This window comes from Scyliorhinus torazame, chromosome 16 (assembly GCF_047496885.1).
Source record: "Scyliorhinus torazame isolate Kashiwa2021f chromosome 16, sScyTor2.1, whole genome shotgun sequence".
Taxonomy (NCBI): domain Eukaryota; kingdom Metazoa; phylum Chordata; class Chondrichthyes; order Carcharhiniformes; family Scyliorhinidae; genus Scyliorhinus; species Scyliorhinus torazame.
In genome coordinates, this window is record NC_092722.1 from 143610959 (window position 1) to 143636339 (window position 25381).

At 46.5% G+C, this 25381-nt stretch overlaps 1 protein-coding gene across 5 annotated transcripts in view; it reads right to left on the reverse strand.

The window, feature by feature from the left end:
• Positions 1-25381, reverse strand: part of tcerg1l (transcription elongation regulator 1 like) — a 1041679-nt gene that overhangs the window by 762884 nt on the left and 253414 nt on the right. For all 5 annotated transcript variants that reach the window (XM_072479165.1, XM_072479166.1, XM_072479162.1 and 2 more), the window contains one exon: positions 2163-2306. In XM_072479165.1, coding sequence (XP_072335266.1) covers positions 2163-2306 — 144 coding nt within the window. The remainder of the gene's footprint in view (positions 1-2162; positions 2307-25381) is intronic.

Genomic DNA, 25381 nt, shown 5'->3' on the forward strand with positions numbered 1-25381 from the left:
CAGAGAGTAGCAATGGAAGGGTGCTTTTCTAAGTGGAGGGCTGTGACTAGTGGTGTTCCACAGGGATCAGTGCTGGGACCTTTGCTGTTCGTAATATATATAAATGATTTGGAGGAAAATGTAACTGGTCTGATTAGTAAATTTGCAGACGACACAAAGGTTGGTGGAATTGCGGATAGTGATGAGGACTGTCAGAGAATACAGCTGGATTTAGATTGTTTGGAGACTTGGGCGGAGAGATAGCAGATGGAGTTTAATCCGGACAAATGTGAGGTAATGCATTTTGGAAGGTCTAATACAGGTAGGGAATATACAGTGAATGGTAGAACCCTCAAGAGTATTGAAAGTCAGAGAGATCTAGGTGTATAGGTCCACAGGTCACTGAAAGGGGCAACACAGGTGGAGAAGGTAGTCAAGAAGGCATACGGCATGCTTGCCTTCATTGGCAGGGGCATTGAGTACAAGAATTGGCGAGTCATGTTGCAGCTGTATAGAACCTTAGTTAGGCCACACTTGGAGTATAGTGTTCAATTCTGGTCGCCACACTACCAGAAGGATGTGGAGGCTTTAGAGAGGGTGCAGAAGAGATTTACCAGGATGTTGCCTGGTATGGAGGGCATTAGCTATGAGGAGCAGTTGAATAAACTCGGTTTGTTCTCACTGGAACGACAGAGGTTGACGGGTGACCTGATAGAGGTCTACAAAATTATGAGGGGCATAGACAGAGTAGATAGTCAGAGGCTTTTTCTCGGGGTAGAGGGGTCAATTACTAGGGGGCATAGGTTTAAGGTGCGAGGGGATAAACAGAGGAGATGTACGAGGCAAGTTTTTTTACACAGAGGGTAGTGGGTGCCTGGAACTCGCTGCCAGAGGAGGTGGTGGAAGCAGGGACGTTCGTGACATTTAGGGGGCATCTTGACAAATACATGAATAGGATGGGAATAGAGGGATACGGACCCAGGAAGTGTAGAAGATTTTAGTTTAGATGGGCAGCATGCTCGGCACAGGCTTGGCGGGCCGAAGGGCCTGTTCCTGTGCTGTACTTTTCTTTGTTCTTTGTTCTTTGATAGTATTCATGCTAGATCAGTTGATAACTAAATGCTCTCCTAAATACATGAAGCTCCTGGAACAACCCTCTTATTTATTCTCTTCATGATTCCAATGTAAACAAGACCCCATAAAGGCTTATTGCTTACAGAATTCACATAATTAGACATATAAAATAAATAATAAAGCACTGCATGATGTGTACTACAGTGGATTATTTATTTCAACATTGTTTTAATTTATGTAAGATTTTATGAATGATAATAAGCAGACTAACCTTCTATATCATTCAGCATACATGTAAAAACTAGTAGAGTTATGGTGAAACAAGCTAATACTGAAGAGAGACATGAACCAGGTATGCATTAAAATCACAGCTATTCCTTACGAGTTGCATTAATAACTGAAGCAATCATTTATATAATTGCCTTATGTGCTTCAGGATACATTTTCCAACTCTTGCTTCAAACCACCACTTAATGTTTTTAACAGTCCAAAGTCCACCTCAGAGTTCGATAATTACAACAGAATAGATTGCACTTGGGCAGAAGGGATTTCCAGGGTTGAACACAGAGAAAAATTGGGTGGAGAGAATTGTATGGCAGTAATGAAGCCTGTCTAATTTCTGGTCCATTTAAATTAACGAATGGGAAAGAAATGAGCAATGTACCATGCCAGATTTATTTCTGAGAACCAACTAAGTGTTCCTTCATGTTTAAACACGACAAGATAAAAATCTGCCCTATTACCTTATTAATTACAGCATCAAAAACAAAAGTTGTGTAAACCTGCCAAACAATTCTTAAGTTGTGAACATAATGAAACACAATATTGATCACAAGTGTATAATGTACGCATTCAGATGAAACACAATATTTAAGATTATTGCCAAAGCATATTCTGGCTGTTACTGTACTACAGTCATTTTGATTTTCTGTCAACCAATTTTCTAAAATAGGTCAATAAATTATTTCTGTTGTTAGAGTCATCAATTTTAAAATTATTTTGATTACGTGCATGCATGGTTAGTTTTAATTGTTACAGGTCTGAACCAGTTAGTTGTCTATTTACCATTACTGCTCATGGTAATAATTTTGCTTTGAAGTATCACTTACCGTTATTTAGATTATTTGTGCCAAATTGACCAACATTTTTGATGTCACAAATTGCAGGTTGACCACATTTTTGTTTACCCGAATCTCTCTGGTGACAATAAATCTGCTTGAGGAAATGTGCGCCCGGATAACTGGAGGATGTTGCTAAATTAAATTAAAGAAAATGCAACAGTTAGACCATTTTCTTTCAAACTTTTTTTCCACGGGGCCCACTTTTGCCAACTGACTGACATTCGGGAGCAACGTCACGCTCGCTTATCTTTAATGCATTAGATCCTAATGAGCCGCTGGTGCTAACTTAAAAATACAACCAATACACAAGATTGTGTTCCCCTCACGAAATGTTAACAATTTTTAAAGTCAGAAATTGAATGCTGCATAAACATTTTTTCTCCCTCTGAAGTGACCACACCTCCACAAACATGAGAAAAATGTTGAAAATCACCAGCTCCCAATTTCAGTCAAAAGTATTAGGAGCGTATGTTGGTTTTGTAGAAAGAGCAAATTGACAAGGCATTGCATTTCTTGCACACATGACCAGCTGGGCACTGACTGACCAACAAGAGAGGACAAGCAGCGGCTTGCACTGAAAAATGAGACTGAACATAATACAACATTTAAAAAGTGATAAAATACATGTTAACACTATTAATGCTCTCAGGATACAGGATATTCAGATCTGGATCCCTTACCACTGAGATAATTGCAACAATGTTGCATGCAGTTGTTGTTCCAATAACTTGTGTAATAAGTTGGTGGTTCAGAAAATAAACAACCACGCCACACAGGAGTCGCACAAAACAGCCATTTGAATAAAATGCACCCGTGTTGGTACCATTATACTTTCTGTGCTCTGAGCAGCATTTTTCAAAGAATGGAGCTGGTGCATTTTTGCATGACTCTGAGCATGGCTTAGCTAACTGGGAACAAAGTCCCAAAGCACGAGAGTTTAGCCGTGTGTTTCCCGGCGCTCGTTGTGCTGAGAAACACAAAGCTATTGAATGGCACTCGGGTTAGATAGGGGGCCACACCGGGGACCATGCGGCCGAGGCCGCACATAGCCCCGTTTTCTGCACTGCTCGAAACTCCTCAGTGTAGCGAGAGATTGGGGTGCCATTTTAAAAAGGTGTCCCAATCTGTGAAGTCCCTTTCGTACCCCAACTCACGATGAGGGGGTCACCAGGCAACCCCTCCAACACCCACGCCACCCACACAACAACCCCAGCCCAATCGCCACCACGTGGAAAATGCCAGCTTGGCACTTTGGCAGTGCCAATGTTGTACCCTGGCAGTACCCCTGACATCTGGCAGTACCCCTGCCAGATGGCAGTGGGGCCCCTCAGTAATATCAGGCTGGCACCCAGGTGGCACTGCCAGGGTGCCAGGCTGGCAGCAGCACCAGCGTGCCACCCTGTGAAAAGGGCATGAACCTGGAGGCCTCCGATCCACTGGGAGACCCCCATGAATGCCATTCTGTCAGGTCCCCGTTTGTGGAGACCAGTACTGAATGGCGCTCACCCAAGGTCTCCAAGGCGAAGGGGATAGATCCCAATGTCTCGGGTGCCTTGGGCAACTGCATTTTACAATGAGACTAGCTGTCTCACTTTAACATGCAGATTTGCCAAAAAGTGGACCCGTCCACAATGAACGGGTATTACATCGCAACACCTCACGAGATCGCGTTTGGTCTAGAGAGGCATTGCGGGAAGGATAGATCCTGGGAGAAAGGTCTCCCGTCTTCTATTGGCCACATTGCCCCACGGCATGCTGCTTTTTGGGTGCGGCATGACTGGTCGATTGCGCCCACTGTGTTGAATCTCTATATGTCACAGATGACTACCAAAGAATATATTTCACCTGGAAATGAGACTGAAGGGGAGATTAATTCACCTTCCCAGCACCTGAACGTATTCCACCTGACCACAAGTCTGGTCCAAGCATGATGGATTGTCTTTATGGGGCATTGGCCCTCTCAATGTAATGTATGGTTTTAACCCAAATATTGCAATTTTAATGCAACCACTGGCAATGGTAGCAACTCTCCGACCTGCTCCTTTCTGACCAGCATCAGTCACACCTTCAAATACATTACTGCCGCGCTCTCCTGTATCATTTCTGTAATCAGGATGATTGGCAACGTGACTTTGCTGAGGACTTTGCTGAGGAATACCATAAAGTACAAATGCTTCCCTCTGTAGCCCACATTCCCTGCCTTCAGCTCTCCTATACAATCAATTGTCGCATCATCCTCACTCCTGATCTAGCCTCTCATTACTTGCCTAAACTTCAAATGACATTCTCTGTTCTTTGTCTGCCCTCTTTCATTCTGATCCTCGCTGTTCTCATTTTTTTGTGACCCTGCACTCTGCGACTCTTCGGACACCCGCCGCTGACCCACACGCGGGTGACACTCCCACTTTGAAAAACCCTGGTTTAGGTGAATGAAGACATTTAAGAAAATGAACATGCAGCACTGCTGAGTTCTCATACACTAATTGCTATAGATATGCAGCGTGAACTCTCCTGAACCATTTTTTTTGAATAAGGGGCGGGATTCTGCGAAAACCGGCGGGGCGGGCAACTCCGGCGGGAAGGAGTGGTGTGAACCACTCCGGCGTCGGGACCTCCGAAGGTGCGGAATCCTCCGCACCTTCAGGGGCTAGGCTGGCGCCGGAGTGGTTTGCGCCACAAAGCAGCCACTGACAAATTAATTCAGAAAATCCACAGTGATGGCCATATCCCATGAACGAATCAAAAAAATGATTTTTGAGGCCACCAACATGCAACTAACTTTATATATGTATATATACACATACAGGTATACAAACAGCTTTATATAAAAAAGAAACACATGTTGCACTTGTTCAGGGGCACATTGTTTCATAACAGTATATTTATGTCATTGTTACAAGTTTAGGGTCTTGCCTTAGTTATTCTCTGAATTAATCTCAACTTGTTAAATTTTGGGGGTTAACTAATACTCTCCGGTATTTAACAATGCAAATAGCATGTCGCAAAAGTGTAAGCAATGTTATCCATCCCCTTGTGATCTTAATAATCTGTGCACCATTTCACATGCACCCCATAATCATTTCAAAGGTGAATGGAGATAAGAGATGGTGAGATGAAGGAAAGATAGGATGCATTTGGCTGATTAATTTCACAGCAAGTCAACAAATATAGCAACAATCATGGTCGGTCTCACTACAACCTGAAGAAAACAACTAGTAATATTAAGATGCCATAGATACATGACTGCTCAGAAACCAATTAAAATGGCACTAACTGACCCCAATCTGCATATTTTTTGAAGACCTTGCCATCTTGGGACAGGAGTTCTTCTCATCTGCTCAAAAGAACAGGTTAACATTAGGATACAGCAGGAAGGTAGTGTATTGGAAGGGATAGGTTTCTGCCTCATGTTAACTGCCACCCCATTCTCCAATTCCTGCTCGGCAAGTGGGTTTAAAAGTGTTTCAGGGTTCAGAGCGTGAGTGGGTGCTGGAGAACTGGATTGTGTTCATGTAGTACCCAACTTTTAAAAAGTGAGACAGAAATAATCCAGGTAATTACATGCCACTTAGCTCAATATCTGTGGCAGGGAAATTGTCACATATCTAAATAAAGAGAAAATCATTACAAGAGAAAATACAGCATAGATTTGAAAAGGAACAATCTTACTTAGCTAATCTCAAAGAATTATTTGACACAATGGGCTGAATTCAATAGCCGTTACTGCAGCCCAGTCCACTGACCAAAGAGCTAGCAGGAACTCCACCACAACTGTTTCCAGGTTCCTGATGAGATTAAATCCCAAACAGGCATTTACCTGCCTGCCACCTTCCCAGTGCCTTAGAATAAGGATCTCACCATGAAGAGATGTCAGTCAATCAGAGGCCTGCAGCTCTCCAGAGCCAGTAGCACCACAGGAGAAGGTGAGCAAAACTGCTACTTCAAGAGACCCAGAATGAAGAGCAGCCAAGGGAGCTGCCAGCAGAGAGGTGAGTAGGGTGGAATTGCTTAGGGTCAGTCAGGCAGGAATTGGAAAGAGGACACCTCAGAGTAATCATCCTAAATGTTGTTCTTGAACGCTCAACATTCTGATTCTGAAGGAACCGAGCTAACAACTCAATCCTGCTCCTGAAGTGCAGATTTACTATGAAAAGGAATGCTTCTTGTCAACCAACCTAAATCATTGCTTAAATATTTTATATTCCTCCTTGATCACTATACCTATCTCAAATAATCAACCTAATCTGAGTTCAATCACATTATTATTTTTCAACAAAGAATCTCAATCACATCCCCCTCTAAGTCTTTTCCTCTGTCAGATAAATAAAACTATCAGATAAGGATACCAGACTGGCAGAGGGGTGCTGGACATTAGAATTCTCACGACATTCAACGAACAGGTCCTGGAGGTGACGGAGATGGTCAAGGAGAGTGCAGTCACCAAAGTTGGGGTTGACATACACCGCAGAGGTGATGATCCACTGGCCCCACCCAGATGGACTGTCAAACATGTGTTGTTATTGCCATACAGACTCACCCATCCCTCCCACTGGCCACATGTCCATTCTCCAGCAGGTCCTCCAGCCAACCATGCAGCCCTTCCGGGTTGGCTCCTTCCCCATGTGAACATCTCAGAGGAGAGCTCCAAAGATGCCACAGTCCATGCATTACAGCTGTCATTCCCACCCTCCATCAGTGCAGATACATGCACCTCAGTGGGAAACGTTAGCGGACAGGCGACTGGGGCACAATCTGGTGAGAACCGCACAATTGCTGATACACATCAGGTGGAGGCAGGAACCTCCAGGAGAGACAGCAGTGGAGGGCTGCTGGATCCCGGAAGCCAGCTGGGTCCCAGTCAGAAGCTGAGCCTCTGAACCAGACTATCCCAGAACAGATGGAAACATTAGGGTGCGGCCATGATATTCAGACGGAGACGTCAGCAACATTTCAGGAACAAAAGAATGACTAGGGTAAGAGTAGGGCCAGTCAAGGACAGTAGTCGGAAGTTGTGCTTGGAGTCCGAGCAGATAGGAGAGGTGCTAAATGAGTATTTTTTTGTCAGTATTCACACAGGAAAAAGACAATGTTGTCGAGGAGAATACTGAGATTCAGGCTACTAGACTAGAAGGGCTTGAGGTTCATAAGGAGGAGGTGTTAACAATTCTGGAAAGGGTGAAAATAGACAAGTCCCCTGGGCCGGATGGGATTTATCCTAGGATTCTCTGGGAAGCTAGGGAGGAGATTGCTGAGCCTTTGGCTTTGATCTTTAAGTCATCTTTGTCAACAGGAATAGTGCCAGAAGACTGGAGGATAGCAAATGTTGTCCCCTTGTACAAGAAGGGGCGTGGAGACAACCCCGGTAACTATAGACCAGTGAGCATTACTTCTGTTGTGGGCAAAATCTTGGAAAAGTTTGTCAGAGGTAGGGTGTATAATCATCTGGAAAGGAATAATTTGATTAGACATAGTCAACACGGTTTCGTGAAGGGTAGGTTGTGCCTCACAAACCTTATTGAGTTCTTTGAGAAGGTGACCAAACAGGTGGATGAGGGTAAAGCAGTTGATCTGGTGTATATGGATTTCAGTAAAGCGTTTGATAAGGTTCCCCACGGTAGGCTACTGCAGAAAATACGGAAGCATGGGATTCAGGGAGACTTAGCAGTTTGGATCAGAAATTGGCTAGCTGGAAGAAGACAAAGGGTGGTGGTTGATGGGAAGTGTTCAGACTGGAGTCCAGTTACTAGTGGTGTACCACAAGGATCTGTTTTGGGGCCACTGCTGTTTGTCATTTTTATAAATGACCTGGAGGACGGTGTAGAAGGATGGGTGAGTAAATTTGCAGATGACACTAAAGTCGGTGAAGTTATGGACAGTGTGGAAGGATGTTACAAGTTACAGAGGGACATAGATAAGCTGCAGTGTTGGGCTCAGAGGTGGCAAATGGAGTTTAATGCAGAAAAGTGTGAGGTGATTCATTTTGGAAGGAATAACAGGAAGACAGAGTACTGGGCTAATGGTAAGATTCTTGGCAGTGTGGATAAGCAGAGAGATCTCGGTGTCCATGTACATAGATCCCTGAAAGTTGCCACTCAGGTTGAGAGGGTTGTTAAGAAGGCGTACGGTGTGTTAGCTTTTATTGGTAGAGGGATTGAGTTTCGGAGCCATGAGGTCATGTTGCAGCTGTACAAAACTCTGGTGCGGCTGCATTTGGAGTATTGCGTGCAATTCTGGTCGCCGCATTATAGGAAGGATGTGGAAGCATTGGAAAGGGTGCAGAGGAGATTTACCAGAATGTTGCCTGGGTATGGAGGGAAGATCTTACGAGGAAAGGCTGAGGGACTTGAGGCTGTTTTCGTTAGAGAGAAGAAGGTTAAGAGGTGACTTAATTGAGGCATACAAGATGATCAGAGGATTGGATAGGGTGGACAGGGGGAGCTTTTTTCCTCGGATGGTGATGTCTAGCACGAGGGGACATAGCTTTAAATTGAGGGGTGATAGATATAAGACAGATGTCAGAGGTAGGTTCTTTACTCAGAGAGTAGTAAGGGTGTGGAATGCCCTGCCTGCAACAGTAGTGGACTCGCCAACACTAAGGCTATTCAAATGGTCATTGGATAGACATATGGACATATGGACGATAAGGGCCTTTAGAGTGGTTTCACAGGTCGGCGCAACATCGAGGGCCGAAGGGCCTGTATTGCGCTGTAATGTTCTATGTTCTATTTCAGCAGCTCAATAGCTGATTGGAGGAGTCCCAGAGGCTATGGGCAGAGGAGATATGGCCGCAATCTGTGGCACCGAGGCCAACAGTGGCGGTGGTGACCCCAGTGGACAGCCTGATGCTTGACGTCGGCAACATGAGTGAAGATGTTCGAGGCATGGCGTAGCCACTGACGGCCATGGCTGAGAGCTTCGGCAGACTGTCCAACTCAAAGGGGGACGTGACCCAGTACCAGGCTGACCATGATGAGGTTCTGCGAGACATGTCCTGCTCTCAGATGGGAGCAGCCGAGGCCCTGCGGAGCTTGTCCTAGTCGCAGGTGGACATTGCTGAGGCGCTGCAGAGCGTGGTCCAATTACTGAGGAGCATTGCCGATGGTGTTGACATGATGGTGCAGACATTGGGGAGATGCCAGGGCGAGCAGAGCTAGACGATGCAGGGTAGCCAGGTATCGAATCAGCATTCCGAGATGAACCCGAGGGCCCTATGAGCACTGATTAGGAGGAGGAAGCACTTGTCGGGGGTGGGGGTCATGAGGGTAGGTAGGGGTAAGGAGTGGGTGGGGAGGGGGGGCTTTGTGGGAGGTTTGGGAGAGGAGGGAGGGTGGGGTAGTAGGGCGGCACTAGCGGGAGAGTGGGGCAATGGTGTTCACTTGTACGAGGAACATTACGATACCCTCAGCACAACCAATATGATGCCTCTGGCTCTTTGATCGTCGATGCGGGCCGACCACCAATCCCATACCCCATGCCCCCAGACATGCTCCCCCCACCGACACGCCCTGCCCATATGCACCTGGCCGCAGACATGTGCCTGGGGCCCATCCTCTGGGCATTCGAGGGTTGGCTGCTGTGCCTGTGTTGCTGCCTCCTGGAGTGTTCAAGCACAGTGTCCATGCATCAAAGTTTGATTGGGATTCTAGGAAATGAGCCGCACATACTACATGGCCAGCACACCAATGGGGATCCACTTGGGATGCGTGAAGTGCTCATGTAACCACAATTGCCAATTCCCTCTCAGCAATAGCCTTCAGCCGCAAGGCAAGGGGCCGCGGCAGTTATGAATGGGGCATACAGTCAGGGGCTAGGGCTCTCCCCTGTACGGGTTGGCATGGTGCACCCGCGCACAGCAGCCCATCACCCTACTCCCCACAAGCACCCACCTCCCCCGTCCTCCCAGCCCCGAAAGCCCCAGCCCCTCATGACGACCCACCCCCAAGCCGGGCTGCACTCCCTTTTGCTTCCCCACCCCACCCCACCCCACCCCACCCCACCCCGGAGCACAGGGCAGCTTGTCCAGCGCCCCCAGTTCATTAGGGGTGCTGGGCGGTAGCATGGTGGGTAGCACAGTTACTTCACAGCTCCAGGATCCTAGGTTCGATTCCGGCTTTGGTCACTGTCTGTGCAGAGTCTGCACGTTCTCCCTGTGTCTGCGTGCTCCCATTTCCTCCCACAGTCCAAAGATGTGCAGGTTCGGTGGACGCCATGATAAATTGCCTTTAGTGTCCAAAAAAATGATGAGGTGGGGTTATTGGGTTACTGGATAGGGTAGAGGCATGGGCTTAAGTAGGGTGCTCTTTCCAAGAGCTGGTGCAGACTCGATGGGCTGAATAACCTCCTTCTGCACTGTAAATGCTATGATTATGTGATTGCCTGTGAGTGAAGATGGCTACTCACCTCCTCGGCTCCCCACAGCAGCCCACCACCAGGTTCACGTTTTTCAAAAGTAGTACTAATCGGCACCAGCATGACCACTTGCTAGGGAGGCCGTTGAATGAAGGGAGGCCATTGGATATTGAATCATGGAACTTACAGGGCAGAAGGAGGCCATTCAGCCCATCGAGTCTGCACCAGCCCTTGGAAAGAGCATGCTACTTAAGCCCATGCCTCCACCTTATCCCCGTAACCCAGTAACCCCACCTAACCTTTTGGACAATAAGGGACAATTTAGCATGGCCAACCCACCTAACATGCGCATCCTTGGAATGTGGGAGAAAACCGGAGCACCCGGAGGAAACCCAAGCACACACGGGGAGAAAGTGCAAACTCCACACAGACAGTCACCCAAGGCCAGAATTGAACCTGGGTCCCTGGATCAGTGAGGCTGCAGTGATAACCACTGTGCCACCATGCCGGGTGGATGGCTGTGCCACTGGTGGGTGGTTCTTGTTAATTGTATGAAATAGGGCTTAAGCAGTGATAATTGGTTTCTCACCACACTAGGGCGAGATCCCAATTTCGCATACGGGTGGGAGCCAATTTCATCGCAAATGGTTTGGTATCTGGTGCAGTTCTCTCACTCGTGCAAGAACACAAGGCTGGAGAATCGTGCCCATTGTGACCTGTAAAGTGTAGACCTTTAAAAGGACAAAGACAAGTTGGTGAACGGGAGAAAGGTGGCAGATGAGGTTCAATGGCGAGGAATGTGAAGAGATTCATTTTAGTAAGATAAACATGGAAGAGACAATACAAAATAACGGATAAAACTCGAAAGGAGCATGATGGTGTATGCATGCATAAATCATTGAAGATGGCAGAACAGGTTGAAGTTTACAGCATCCTGGGAGTTATTGATAGGGGCATCAAGTGCAAGAGCAGGGAGGTAGGTTGAACTTGTAGAAGACACTCATTCAGCCACAGTTGGAGAATTGCATCTAGTTCTGGACAGTGTACTTTAGGAGGGATGTGAAAGCATTGGAAGACTGCAGAAAAGATTGACAAGAATGGTCCCAGGGATAGGGAATGTCAGTTATGAAGACGGACTTGAGAAATTAGTTTTCCTTGAACAAAATAATCATTCCGGGAGATGATGATACACCCCAGCCTTCGTGGACGCGGACCCCTCCCATTACACCGCAGCCCCCGCGGACAGACCCCTCCCCCCGCGCGGATGGAGACCCCCCATCACAAAAGGCCTGAAGCATTCCAGTGGACGCCAACATGTTCCAAGGCCACTTGTTGCGGATGTCGCCACGGCAGGGGGCAGTCAGTCAGGTCGGACAACCCTCTCAACTGCCTGGACCTATGAATGGCTAACTTTGCCAGTTCCAGGCTTAAGAGGAGGTCCTCTTACCACCCCGCCTCTCTCCACACCAGGCGACCAAAGATTAGAAGTGCAGGAATTAAGGTCAACCAAAAGTTGAGGAGCAGCCCCTTAAAATAATAAAAAAGAGGCAGCAACATCTCTATTATACTCTTTCGATAAAACCAATCATCAATGATTTAAACAAAAACGACAGGGTGACAGCCTCGGATTGGACACTGCAACTAAAAGAAAACATCAAGGGAAACTTAACTAACTAAACCAAAATGTCATTCCCTCAGTCTGATGATACATCCACCACCAAATACTGGGTGATTAAAACAAATAAATCAGTAAAACAGACTAATTAAGAGGGGTGATAGTCTCCAGTCGGACACTGTATCTTAAACAAAATGTCGAAAGGAAACAACTAACAAAACCAAAATGTCATTACCGGAGTGATGATGTACCCATCTCCTCCAACACTCTTAAGAAAAACAATAATCAATAAATTAAACAAAAATGACAGGAGTGGCAGCCCCTAATGGGGCAATGTAACTAAAATGAAATGTCAATGGGAAACTTAACTAATTAAATAAAAATGTCATTCCCAAGTGCTGTGATGCATGTGCTCAAAGACAATTAATATCCATCACCTGCTTTTCTTAACCATATAATTGACATGACATTAACAAACCATAACAATGTAATTGGTAAGACATTCTTTGGCTAAGATCAAGCGTCAGATCAAGCCCAAGATGAGGTGCCATGCGTTTTCTTGTCAGCTTGGATCTTGTACGTGTCTCTTGTGGAGATCATGAATTGGATTTAGTTTGAATTGTTTTTTGGTGCAAACAATGAGATGGATTAACTAACCACTCTTAACATTGGCTTTGTAACTTTAAGGATGTGATGTAAAATAGTAACCTGCTGGGGGACAGATTGCTGGACTTCTGTGACACCCACAAACCCCTTTGAGTGATGGTATTGACAGCCTTGATAGCAGCAATCTGTGTCTGCATGACACCAAGCTGCCCTTGCATCATAAGAAGCAGAGATTTCATTACATGAGCTTGTGCTTCCGCTGCAGCACAGTACTTTCGCTATGTGGTTTTTGCTTGTGTTGTAATGGAATTGGCCACCAGGTGTTCATCGCCACAGGTATTTTCAAGGAGACAGCCACCACTTACATATTGAAAAGGTATAGCTCCAACCCTGCATGAAACACTGCCACGTTGGAACCAGACACTTCCATGCTCCTTATCATTGACAACAGGCTCTCTTGCAGGTCTGCCAATGCACCCCGCAGGGTTTTTCAAACTCAGGGCCGTGACCAGCTGGTGGGTTATGGGCGGGTGTCAGGAGGGTCGCAGAACAATCGGTTGCCCAATATGCACGACCAGTTTTACAGAATGCCAGCTGCGAACAGGTTTCATCTTGATAATGCCGGCCGCGACCGGCTTTTAAATGTGAATGTGGAGTCTTCCCGCCAGAAGCGGCAGTAGAGAGCAGGTCATGCGCTCGGCATGTACACTGACGTCATGCACCCTGTGCTTTGGGCGCAAAATCACAGAGGAGGGATTCTTCCATTTTGTAGCTGCCAGTAGCAAGCAACAGGACTGTGTGAAGAACTGAAGATGGATCAGTTTGTAATAAAGAAGAGAGGGCCAGAGACACAAACAGGCCAGGATCTCACAACTGAGTCTGCTGGAAAGAGATTTTCATGAGAATCTACGGCAGAACAAAGCAGTGCTGGTGTGAGCTGAATACAGAGTTCCAGGGCATCTGGTGAATAACACATTAAGAAAAAACTGAAATCGGGAACAAAGCAGGAAAAGGGATGATTTCTTGAGCTCTGGCATTGTTAATTTTGCCAATACAAATCAGGATGCAAAGCACATGTGTGTTATATGCAGGGAAATACTGGCAAATGCAAGTTTAAAACCCTCAAAACTTTAAAGGCATTTGAAGAATAAGCATGGCGAGTTCAAGGAAAAACTTCCGGATTTTTTTCAAAGGATGCAGTGAGAACTTACATCATCAGCTGAAGCCCTTAGCAGAATAGTAACATTGAATTAAAAAGCAAGAGAGATCGTGAGGACCAAGCAGGCTCACCTGTCACATTAAAGGTAAGCAAAAATGGTGTGTCGTGTACATTAGTCGGCGTGGGTTGCAAAGGTCGATCCCGGTATGGGCCGCGAAGGTCTACCGGCCTGGATTCTGAGGTCGGCAGGCATGAATCCTGAAGGTCAGCTGGTTGGTAAAAGTGGGTCCCGGGAAAATAAGTTTGAAATACACTGCTCTATTGCATATCCATCAGCCTTTTCCTGCACACCACATCTATTGAAGTCCTTTGCTGGAGAAACTGTGTGGCCTCAGGCTCCAGAGAGCTGGCAAATGCGTTATCCTTTTCCCTTTCTCTGACTGTCGCCACACATACGCAGTAATTAACCACATGTAGATCCCACCTCGATGTTACCCTCTAACATACACACAGTGCAAATGCATCTGAATTGCAAGGTGTCAGATCGAACGATCTCAGTTTGTTCTCCTTATAGGCTTTAGCCTTAGGGACTACTGATTTGTCAGGTAGAGATTCTTGAGGATCTGAAAAGCATTTGAAAAGGGTGAAGAGGATGAGAGGTGCACAAAAGCCAGAGGCACAGCATTTATTACAGCATGAGAAATGGGCATCATTGACAAAGTCAACACTTACTGCCCACTCCTGCACTTGGAAAGGTGGCGGTGAGATGCTTTCCTTGAACCCCAGCAGTTCTTGGGATATAATTGCACCCAGATAGTCATTGCCTAGCACTTGTAACATGCAGGCAAAGGCTGCTTCATTTTCTGAGGAGTGTAAATGGAATTGAACACTGCAATCTCATCCAATTTTGGCACAAATCCCGAGACATTAGTGAGGAGAACTTTGCAATGTTGAGTTGGCTGGATGTGCCTTTGTTGTATCCGATGCCTGGGTTAATGCTGGGTGGATAGTCCTGTTTTGTTATTTTAATTTTCCACAGTAATTTGACAAAACAGGGCAGTTTGCTTGGCCTTTTGGAAAGCAGATCATAATTATCTTCAAATGCTGCAGGTCTAGAGTCACATTTTAGTAGTCATAGAGGAGTCCGGAAAGGAGAGTCAAAAGAACGGCTTATTACCAAAAGTAAAGTGTTCACAAGTAACAGTCCCAGTCGAGTCTACTCTGCAACTTGGCTCCTAACTGGGTCGGCTTTTAAGGTACTGTCCCACTTATGGGCCTCCGCCCTGTAATGATATGTATATTAACTGGGATGCAAAGAGTTAACAAGAAAATGATAATGCGTCATACCACTAGAGGGAACCACAGAACAGTCGTATATATATCATGTGACTAGGGGATTCTGGGATTAGATTATTCGGAGTTAAGAGTTAGGAGAGAGCTGGAAGAGTGTCAGGCATGGAGAGCAGTTGTATACTTGAGAATTCTGAAGTTAAAGATAGCATAGTTTTATACAATAACCTTCTGCTTTAGGAATGTGAATGAATCTTAGTTAGAAGTGGACTAAATTTATGCTTTTGTTCATTAACAAACTTTGTGTTCTTTATTCAACACTATGCATCCGAGCCATCCAGGTAAAGCAGAATAGAGAATACAACATGCCCCTCAGCAGGAGAGCTCGTACTCCACGAGGTTCACGGATTAATTGGATTAACCCCATAGGTCTCATAGGGGTTCTAACACACGTGTAGGCCAGACTGGGTAAGGATGGCAGATTAGTGAACCAGATGGACTTTTAAATGACAGTCCAGTAGTTCCATGGCCACTATTGCTGAGACTAGCTTCTGTTATTCCAGATTTATTTAATTAGTTACGTATAAATTTTCGCAACTGCTAGGATTGGATTTGAACTCAAGTGCTCAGAACATTCGGCCAGTCCCCTGGATATCTACTCCAGTTATATTACTGTAATACAAACTTTCCCACTTACTGTCATCCTTAATGTTTTCAGTGATGTTCCAAGACGTGCCATTCCAATTATTTCCAACACCATCTCCTCCATGGGAATAAGCATGTGCCTTCCCCTCACCATGGGTCATCCGGCCCTCCAAAAGTGACGGAAGTATGTCAGTGAGTGTGGTGCCATGTGTTTCGGTGATGTGTCTCTCGCAAATGAATAGTTGATGGTGTGTGCAAGCTTTTAGATGTGAACGTGCAGCTTGCAGTAGTAAGTGGCTGAGGGTGAGGTAAAGTGGATCAATGTCTGGTTTGAGTCATTGTTAACATTGACTGTCAGAAGACAATGAAGGAGGTGTGAAGAATACAGTAGTATGTGAAATTAATGGTGCAATTCGGAGGATATGCCATTTGAGGATACAATCACTTATCCTGCCCACTTGTTCGAGATCATGAGGCTTCTTGAAGAACTGCATCCAGGCCCTTGGAGCTAAACTGACAGCCATATTCACTTTCTCCCAGTGCCTCTCCAGCACTTGCCTGTAAGGTCTTTGGCCTCCTGGGGGATACTGTCAATCTTCTGCATCCATTACTAAAGGGCAGCATCCGAAAACCTGGAAACATACTGGCCTTTTATGACATAAATATTCCTTACTCAGGGCCTTAAAAATATTTGAAATGCAATTTTAGTCCTTGCTGCAGCTGGAACATAGCTCACCTTTAAGAGAGGCCCTCTGGTTGTAAGTACTGTCCGTTAGCTTTAAGTGGTGCAAGCGTCACATGAACTCAGAGAGAAAATGCTGGAAACTCTCAGCAGGTCTGGCAGCATCTGTGGGGAGAGAAAAGAGCTACATTTTTGAGTCCAGGTGGCCCTTTGTCAAAGCTAAAGACAGGGAAAGTGGGAAATATTTATACTGTGGAGTGAGAATGAAAGATAAATATTTTCCACTTTCACTGTCTTTAGCTTTGACAAAGGGTCGTCTGAATTCGAAACTTTTCTCTCCGTACAGATGCTGCCAGACCTGCTGAGATTTTCCAGCATTTTCTCTGGTTTCTGATTCTATCATCTGGGGTAATTTGCTTTTATTCACATGAACTCAGATCCCCTGCTGAGGCACACAGCCTGCATCACTGTAAAAGGGCACCTCACATCATAATTCCTGCCCTCAAATTTAGGGGCTATCCAATTTAGCCTACTGCATCTTTCAATTAACTGTACAGATACATGATAGGTCGTTCAACAAAAGTTCAGTCACCTCAATACATTTTCCAGACGAAGGCATAACTTGTATAAATTCTATTTACAGATAATGTTAATTTAGCAAGCTTCTTAGTCACTGTTTACTTTGAGATGTAGATGACTTAGCAAAATGCCACAGTAAAAATAAGGTCATACGTTGGGAACAATTTTCAGTGTACTGCACGTTTTATTACTTTGGAAGAATTATATTCACATTTTAAGATACATAGAATAAAACGGAATAAAATAAAGATTGGATAAATATCATGTTGCATATACTTTGCATGAAAAAACATTCCTCATGAAAAGCGATACTGTTGAGTCTCTGATATTTGACTTAAGCCATTACTAAAACAAAATGATTGAAAATAGCAAATGAGTTTGTATAGGAATAGTCACAATGGTAATGGTTTGACTGTAAAGCAGATGCCAAGGAGGAAACAGTTAGAAAGGCATTGGATAGATGCAATCAGTAAAAACAGAAATAATATTGCAATGATAATTTCATTACAATGTTTATAAATATACAACCCGAAAGGGAGCTGTTTTCATTCTCCTGGAGTGTATGTTCCCTATTTTCAGATCCTAGAGGAAAAAAACTTGAATTTTCCTCTACATATTTCAGAAATGGCATATGTTGGTTTACTTGTGCATTTTGTTGTTGATATTTTGTGAAAACCTCAATAAAAAATATTTTTTTTCTTAAATAAAAAAATGTTGGCTTACTTGGCAATGCAATTTTAATAATTCTGATATGGGAATGAAGAAGATATTTTAGCTCACATTATATTAACATTCCATAAATCTCAAAATCAGTAAACATTAAAGAAACTGATCAATATTATGCAACACAATCTGTACCACAGTGAATGTTAAAATTTGAAAAGCAGCATGTACATTTATAAAATGTACATGAATTGTTTCCAGAAAGGCAGCTGCGCAGTTATCAGGTTTTTTTTTTGTCACAGATTTGACAGCAGGTTTGAGAAATCTCTATAAATATACATTTTAAACTTGTGGGGCAGGATTCTCCACAGGCTGACGCCGAAATTGGGAAATGCGATTTGGCGGAGAATCAGTTCCGACGCCGAAATCGCGGTGGGCACTGATCTGCCGCCAAATCGCAATTCTCCGTCACCTCAACAGGACCGTTAATGCAGTCCGGAAAGCACGTAGAATAAACACCAATTATATATTATTAGCGGGCTTGCATATCATTAGCGGGCCTGACCCGGTATTCTCCGGGGCCTCTGTGATTCTCTGCCTCCGATGGGTCGCGCTCCCGACGGCACGGTTCATTTGTGCTTCAGAGGAGATAGGACACGTAGAGGCATGACCATGGGATGCCAGGCCGGACACTGGCCGGGCTGGCTGGGGTGGGGTGGGGAGGAGAGGGGATGACCAAGGGATGGGCCGTGAGGCTGGGGTGACCCCTCCATGGGACTGGAGCTGTGTCCAGGCACGGAGCGCCATTGCCGCAGCCTGCAAAGCAGCTATCTTGCTGCGCAGCTCACTGACCACCCACCTTGGCCCCTGGTTCTGCAGAGTGACACCGGCCGTGTGGGTGCCCCCACCCCCACACCCCACCCTCCGCCATACCCCCCCCAAAACTGCCGGCAGGGCATTGCATGGTCCACTCAAGGGTAAAGCCCACTGTAGCCCTTACGAAGGGTGCCGGGTGGGGGCCACAGAGCGAACTGTTGGCAAGCGCAATACCAGCTGATGTACCTCTGACAGCAGGGACGGGCACTAGGACCAGAGGCCTCCCATGGTGCTGGTCAAAATAGAGCCAGGGGTGCGGAGACGGAGGGGGAGGGACATGCGGGAGCAGAGCCCACAGTCCAAACCGGGGCACCATGTACCCGGCGGACTGGTTGGGCACGTGGTACGCACCATGCTAACATTTCAGCCTTTCACCCCCTGCAGACAATGGATATTGGAAATCAACCAGCAATGGTGGCCTTCCTGCCAGTTGCCGCAGCCCTGGGGGATGCCCTGCGGATGTCAGAGCTGGAGCTGCTCGAGAAGGAGGAGGAAGCTGCAGCAGCGGAGCATGCAGTAGCGGAGCATGCAGCAATGGAGCTTGCCACAGAGGAACAGGAGGAGCCGCCCAGGATGGAGAGCTGCCTGCCCAACATGTTGAGAAGGAGGAAGTGCAAAGGAGGCACCGCATGAGGCCTCATGTGTTCCGGCACCGTTTGTCATTCGAGGACCTAACGGACCAAGCATATCATCAAATGATGGCCCCTGGGCTACTCCATGGGACGGGAGTGCAAGCAGAACTATCCCCTGAGGCTCACCCACCATCTGGTTCTGCCATTCCTCGAAGCCCGCTCTGGCCTCGACCAGGGTCTGCATGCTCGTGGCCAAGGAGCACAGGGAGTGACCCATCTCGGTCTAGGACTGCGCCACATCATGCTACGACTGTGCCACCACCTTCTGAGTCTGTGACACATCAGCTAGTGACTATGGCATCTCCTTTTTGGGACTGAGCCACCTCCCTCTGTGTCTGCGCCACTTCGGCAATGCCGCCGAAGTTCCCAGTCATGGCCCGCTGTGACTGGGCCATGCTCAGGAGCGCCACTGTAATTTCCACGTGGCTCTCGCACATAGCTACCTGTGAGATGTCATAGATGCCATAGAATTTACAGTGCACAAGGAGGCCATTCGGCCCATCGAGTCTGCACCGGCCCTTACAAAAAGCACCCAACTCAAGCCCACGTCTCTACCCTACCCCCGCAACCCAGTAACCCCACTCAACCTTTTTTTGGACACTAAGGGCAATTTAGCATGGACAATTCACCTAACCCGCACATCTTTGGATTGTGGGAGGAAACCGGAGCACCCGGAGGAAACCCACGCAGACATGGGGCGAACGTGCAAACTCCGCACAGACAGTGACCCAAGCCAGGAATATCCTGGAGCTGTGAAGCAACTGTGCTAACCACTATGTTACCGTGCTGCCCACAAAGCGGTGGCAACCCTGTCCTGGGTCTCGGTTAGCGCTTACACAGAATGCCCCGGGTCTTGGACATGCTGATCCATAGCCGCAACCCTCGCCCCCTAATGCCACCGCCGCAGGCGCCACCCGTTCCTTGATTGCATGCATAGTCGGCACCACCTCCTGCTCCTGCACGTGGTTGGAATCCTCCACCTGTGCCTGCAGGTGCTGGATGCTCGACGGCAACCCATCATAGAGTCCCTGGCTCTGCAACTGCATCTCCACAATCAATGGGACTGTCTGTTCCAGAAGCCCGAAACTGGACGGCAGCTAGTCCCTGGGGCCAGCAAACCCTCCAACCGTCCGCTCCCTCAGGGGTTCCTACCTCCACCTGATGTCCTGGAGCAGCTTTGTGTTGTGCACCAGATAGTGTCCCAGGAGCCTCTTCCGAAGGTACTCTTATAAGAGCCCAACCGAGGTGAGTGTCTCTGAGATGGTGGAGGCTGTTGGAGACAGCTGTGACGGGAAATCTGTGTCAACATCGAACTCGGGCACTGGGGTGCCCTGAGTCACAGGCGGTGGGCTGCCATCCATGATGCTCTCCTCCCCACTGCTCGGTTCACGGGGGTGCCTCCGCCTGTGGCACTGGCTGGGGGCGGGGGACACCGGATTGACCCGTCCCATCACCAACAGGTACTGCAAGACATAAGACAAGATGCATGGTTAGACCACGACCCGGGGGATGGTGGAGTGAGGGTGGTGTGCGGGTGAGGGCGGTGTGGGAGTGAGGGTGAGGGTGGTGTGGGCATGTTGCTGAGGGTGGCGTGGGTGATGCTGAGGGTGAGGGTCGTTTGTGGGTGTTGTGGGGTGGGGTTGACACGCGTGTCACGGGGAACTGCTATGCAGCAGCGTCCCACTTCCTTGCCCGCGGCCAACCTCCACCCTGGCGACCTCCCTTTCCTCCAGGCTGCTGACCACATCCAGGGCCCGGTGAGAGGCCGCAGGTCCGGAGGTCCCCCCAGTTTTCTCCCAATCCCGGCGCGGCCTTCTCCTGGGGGTTGGTAGGGGAAAACAGAAAACTATCGTGTTAGTGAGGGTGGAGGGTGGGTAGCTGTTGGCCTCAGTGGCCAGGGCACCCGACCATGGTGGCTGGTATGGGTACTGACATGTGGTGCAGGGTGGGGGTCCAGCCGACCTCCGGGTGTGGAGGGTGGGGGTCGGGTTACACGTGTATGGGAGGCGGATTAGTGCCAGAGGCACAGTGTTGCCTCCTCACCCTGGCCGCCCTGTGGAGATTGTGCAGTTTCACCTGGCACTGCTGGCCGGTGCTGCTCACAGCGCTGACCACTTCTGTCACCTGCCGATGTACGGCGATTGGTGGCAGATGGCAGCCTCCTTCCCGGGCCGGGTTACAGGGTCAAACGCCTCTCCTCCACTGCGTCCAGGAGGATCTCCAGCTCGGCATCCCGTGAAACGGAGTGCCGCTCTCCTTGTTGCCATCTTGTTGGCTGGGCTGGTGTGTGTGGGGAGTGAAGTGTGTAGATGCGGCTGCAACTTGTCAGCCTCCTGAGTGTCAATTGCAAAACAGGTGAATCCGGCATTGTTTCTCATTGGAATCGATTGTGTTCCACATGGCGCTGGTGCTAGCCCCTTAACAGTAGCTGAATCGGTCCAGGTTCGGCGGCAGTTTTGCTGTCGTGGAACTCCATGAATCGTGCGCCGGGGTCAACACTTAGTCTCAGAAATGGAGAATCCCACCGGTGATCTTCAACTTTAAGGGTCAGAGAGGATATTAGGAAAAACCTTTTCACCCAGAGAATGGTGGGCGCTTGGAATTCACTGCCTGAATAGGCAGTTGAGGAAGAAACTCTCAACTCATGTAAAAGGTACCTGGATCTGCATCTGAAGTGCTGCAACCTGCAATGCTATGCACCGGGTGCTGGAAAGTGGGATTAGAATGGGCAGCTAGTTTTTCAGGAAGTGCAGACACAGTGGGCTGAACGCCTCCTTCTGTGTTGTAACCTTTCTACGGTGCTATAGTTTTACTTTGTACGTTATGATGAAACCACCGTTCTCCCTTGAATCGACAAAATTGACGAGTTAACGTATTTGTCTGCAAATCTGCTGACTTAACTACCGATATTGACCCACCTGCACTCTAAATAGGTGGCAGTTGTGTCACCTCAGATGTCTGAAAACCTATGCCTCTGGGATTGGGTTCCAAACACAAGCACAAACAGGCATCTTGGCATCATTATTGATGCTACTATAAACAATGAAAGTCGCAGTACTCCCTAAGTACCATAGGCTTCTCTCCCCTTTTTAAAAATAAATTTAGAGTATCCAATTCATTAAGCAGCAGTTTAGCGTGGCAAATCCACCTAGCCTGCACATCTTTGGGTTGTGGGGGCTAAATCCACGCAAACGTGGGGAGAATGTGCAAACTCCACACGGACAGTGACCCAGAGCCGGAATCGAACCTGGGATCTCAGCGCCGTGAGGCAGGAGTGCTAACCACAGCGCCACCGTGCTGCCCGGCTGCTCTCCCCTTTTGAGAGGAGAGCTGACTTGTGGTGATTTAACTTGAGGGTCACCGCACCACAGACAAGGTTGCGAAGGAAGGGACTTCATGGATAACCTCAGCGGTACGGGAATCAAACCAGTGCTTATTGACATCACTCCGCATCACAAACCAGCCGTACAGTCAACTGAGCTAACGCTATGAATATTGATGCCAACACTGAAGACAGGATGCAAACGACCCTAGACTCAGTGTAAAAAGTCTCCGAAGCCTCTAAGATGGTAAAGCAATTCTGCTGCTGCTCACTTGCACAGAATCTATTCAGCAGTTAGGAAGTTAATATTGCATTAAAAACTTCCAAATCAACCGTGACTGCTGCTTGCACATATGAGGATAGAAATTACCAGTGTTACTTCAGTGAATGCATATCTAATGCATCCATGTGACTTTTTGTCTGCTAGTAATCCAAATGCAAGGCTCTTTCTCTTAAAATAATGGACAAAGGATGGTAATAGAACATGTTATCCATTCAGTCAGTAATATTGCCAAAAGTAATTTCCAACCTCTGTCTTTGTTTTAGGTTATTTCAAATATGTATTTAATTTGATCTTATAATTTTGTTTTGTTATCTGTATGGTACGTAACATGTGCTACTAAATCCTTGGTTAGTGATGAGGTATTCTGAATCCCGATGAAGAAGATTCGAACTCTTCCAGTAGTAACAAAAGGTTTATTGAGTAACTACAACAATATTTACATGAGTTCTTTACTTTAACTTTGATACTAGTGATAAGGTTAACAAGATGGTAACTATACGTAACTCCACTGGCCATCTAAACTAGTCTGCTGCTTTGATCACAGTGCACCCAAGAGAGAGAGACTCAATGTGGCTGCCTTTTGTACCCCTGTTGGTCCGGCCCTCTAGTGATCATGTGGTGCTACTGATTACACATTAACCCCTTGTGTACATGCACATATAGAGATCACCACATCCCCCTTTTTTTCGTGTTACATATTTTCTGTATGTTGTAAAGAAAATTAAACAAACATAATGGATGCAGTTTGCAAATGCATTACATAAAATCAATGAGTAAGTCCGTCAAATGTTACTACATTTATCCTCTTAGGTTTTCTTTTTGCTTGCGTGAAATAGGTAGACAAATGATGTTATGTACAAGTTGTGATGATCTTGACGATTATACAAAGCCAATTAATAGTTATGAGTCCAATCTTAATAAATAAAATAAAAAGTTTGAGTCCATGAATTTGTTCGGTCGAGTTGTTCACTTCTTCTGTTGTTGAAGTGCTGATGTTGTTATTTCTTTGTGACCGTCGTCAGTGTTCCTGTGTTTAAGTAATCAAGAAGTCATCAATGAGGTATTTGAATGGTCGAATCACTTTGTGGTCTGATTAACGGGGCTGTTTAGCACAGGGATAAATTCCTGGCTTTGAAAACAGACCAAGGCAGGCCAGCAGCACGGTTCAATTCCCGTAACAGCCTCCCCGAACAGGCGCCGGTATGTGGCGACTAGGGGCTTTTCACAGTAACTTCATTTGAAGCCTACTTGTGACAATAATCGATTTTCATTTCATTTCACTATGCTTGCTTTTTTTTTTCTTTGCTTGTGGTAGTGATTCTGTGTTACATCTTTGTTGTCTGACCTGGACTTTTTCCTGTGTTTGTGGTGTTGATTCTGTATATCATCTTTGTTGTCTGACCTGGACTTTTTCTTGTGTTTGTGGTGTTGATTCTGTATGTCATCTTTGTTGACAGCTGGTTTGCTTGTTTGTTGCGGTGCAAATGTGAATTCATGAGATGTGTTGCCATGCCATGGCATGTTTGCACACTTGGCATTGTGTTGCAGTGTGCTGTGGCATTGTCTTTCATGTGCAGAGTTGTACCATGTTGTACAGGTCGTTGTCTCATTGTTGTCGTTTCTGTCTTGGTCATTTTTGCTGTCGTTCTTATTGTTGTCGTTCTTGTTGTTGTTTTCGTCATGCTTATTGTTTCTGTTTTTGTTGTTTTCGCTGTTGTTCTTGTTGTTTTTCTCATCGTGCTCGTTGTTTCTGTTTTTGGTGTGCTTCTTGTTGTGTTTGTTATTGTTCTTGTAGTTTTTGTTGTGCTTGTAGTTTTTGATGTTGTGCTTGTAGTTTTTGATGTTGCTGTCGTTGTTCTTGTTTCTGTAGCGCTTCGTGTTGTTGCTCTTGTTGTGCTGCATGTTGTTTTCGTTGTTGCTGTTGTGCTCAATGAGTGTTCCGTTTGGATGATGTGTGTCATTGTCACAGTTATTGGTGTCAGTGTCCTTTATGGTATCTGTTACATTGAACGTTTCTTCTTGAGAATTGTGAGAATGATCTGATGTTGCATTGATGTTGGTGACATCAATCATTTGTGGTGGATTTGATTCCTCTACTTTGCTTCCTTGGTGCTCCTCTTCTAGAGTCATTTCTGGTTCACTTGAATCATCTGTGTTCTCTTTGTGCTCCTCTTCTGGAGTTATTTCTGGTTCATTTGATTCACCTTTGGTTTCTTGGTGCTCCTCTTCTGGAGTCAAAATCTTCAGGATTTCTATTGACGTGGTCTCTCTGGACTCTTGGCGCTCCTCTTTTGGAATCAAAATCTTCACAATTTAATTTGACGTGGTCTCTCTGGACTCATGAGTAGCCCTCCTCTGATTGTTGGATGCTTCTGTGCAGACGAGCTGAGATATGTCAGTCTCGCTGTGATCCTGCACATCCTGTATGGGAATTGTGATTTCTTCGTCACTTGTCTCACCTACAGTAGGTAGACATTCAGTGTCTTCTTGTTGGTTAAATGAGCTG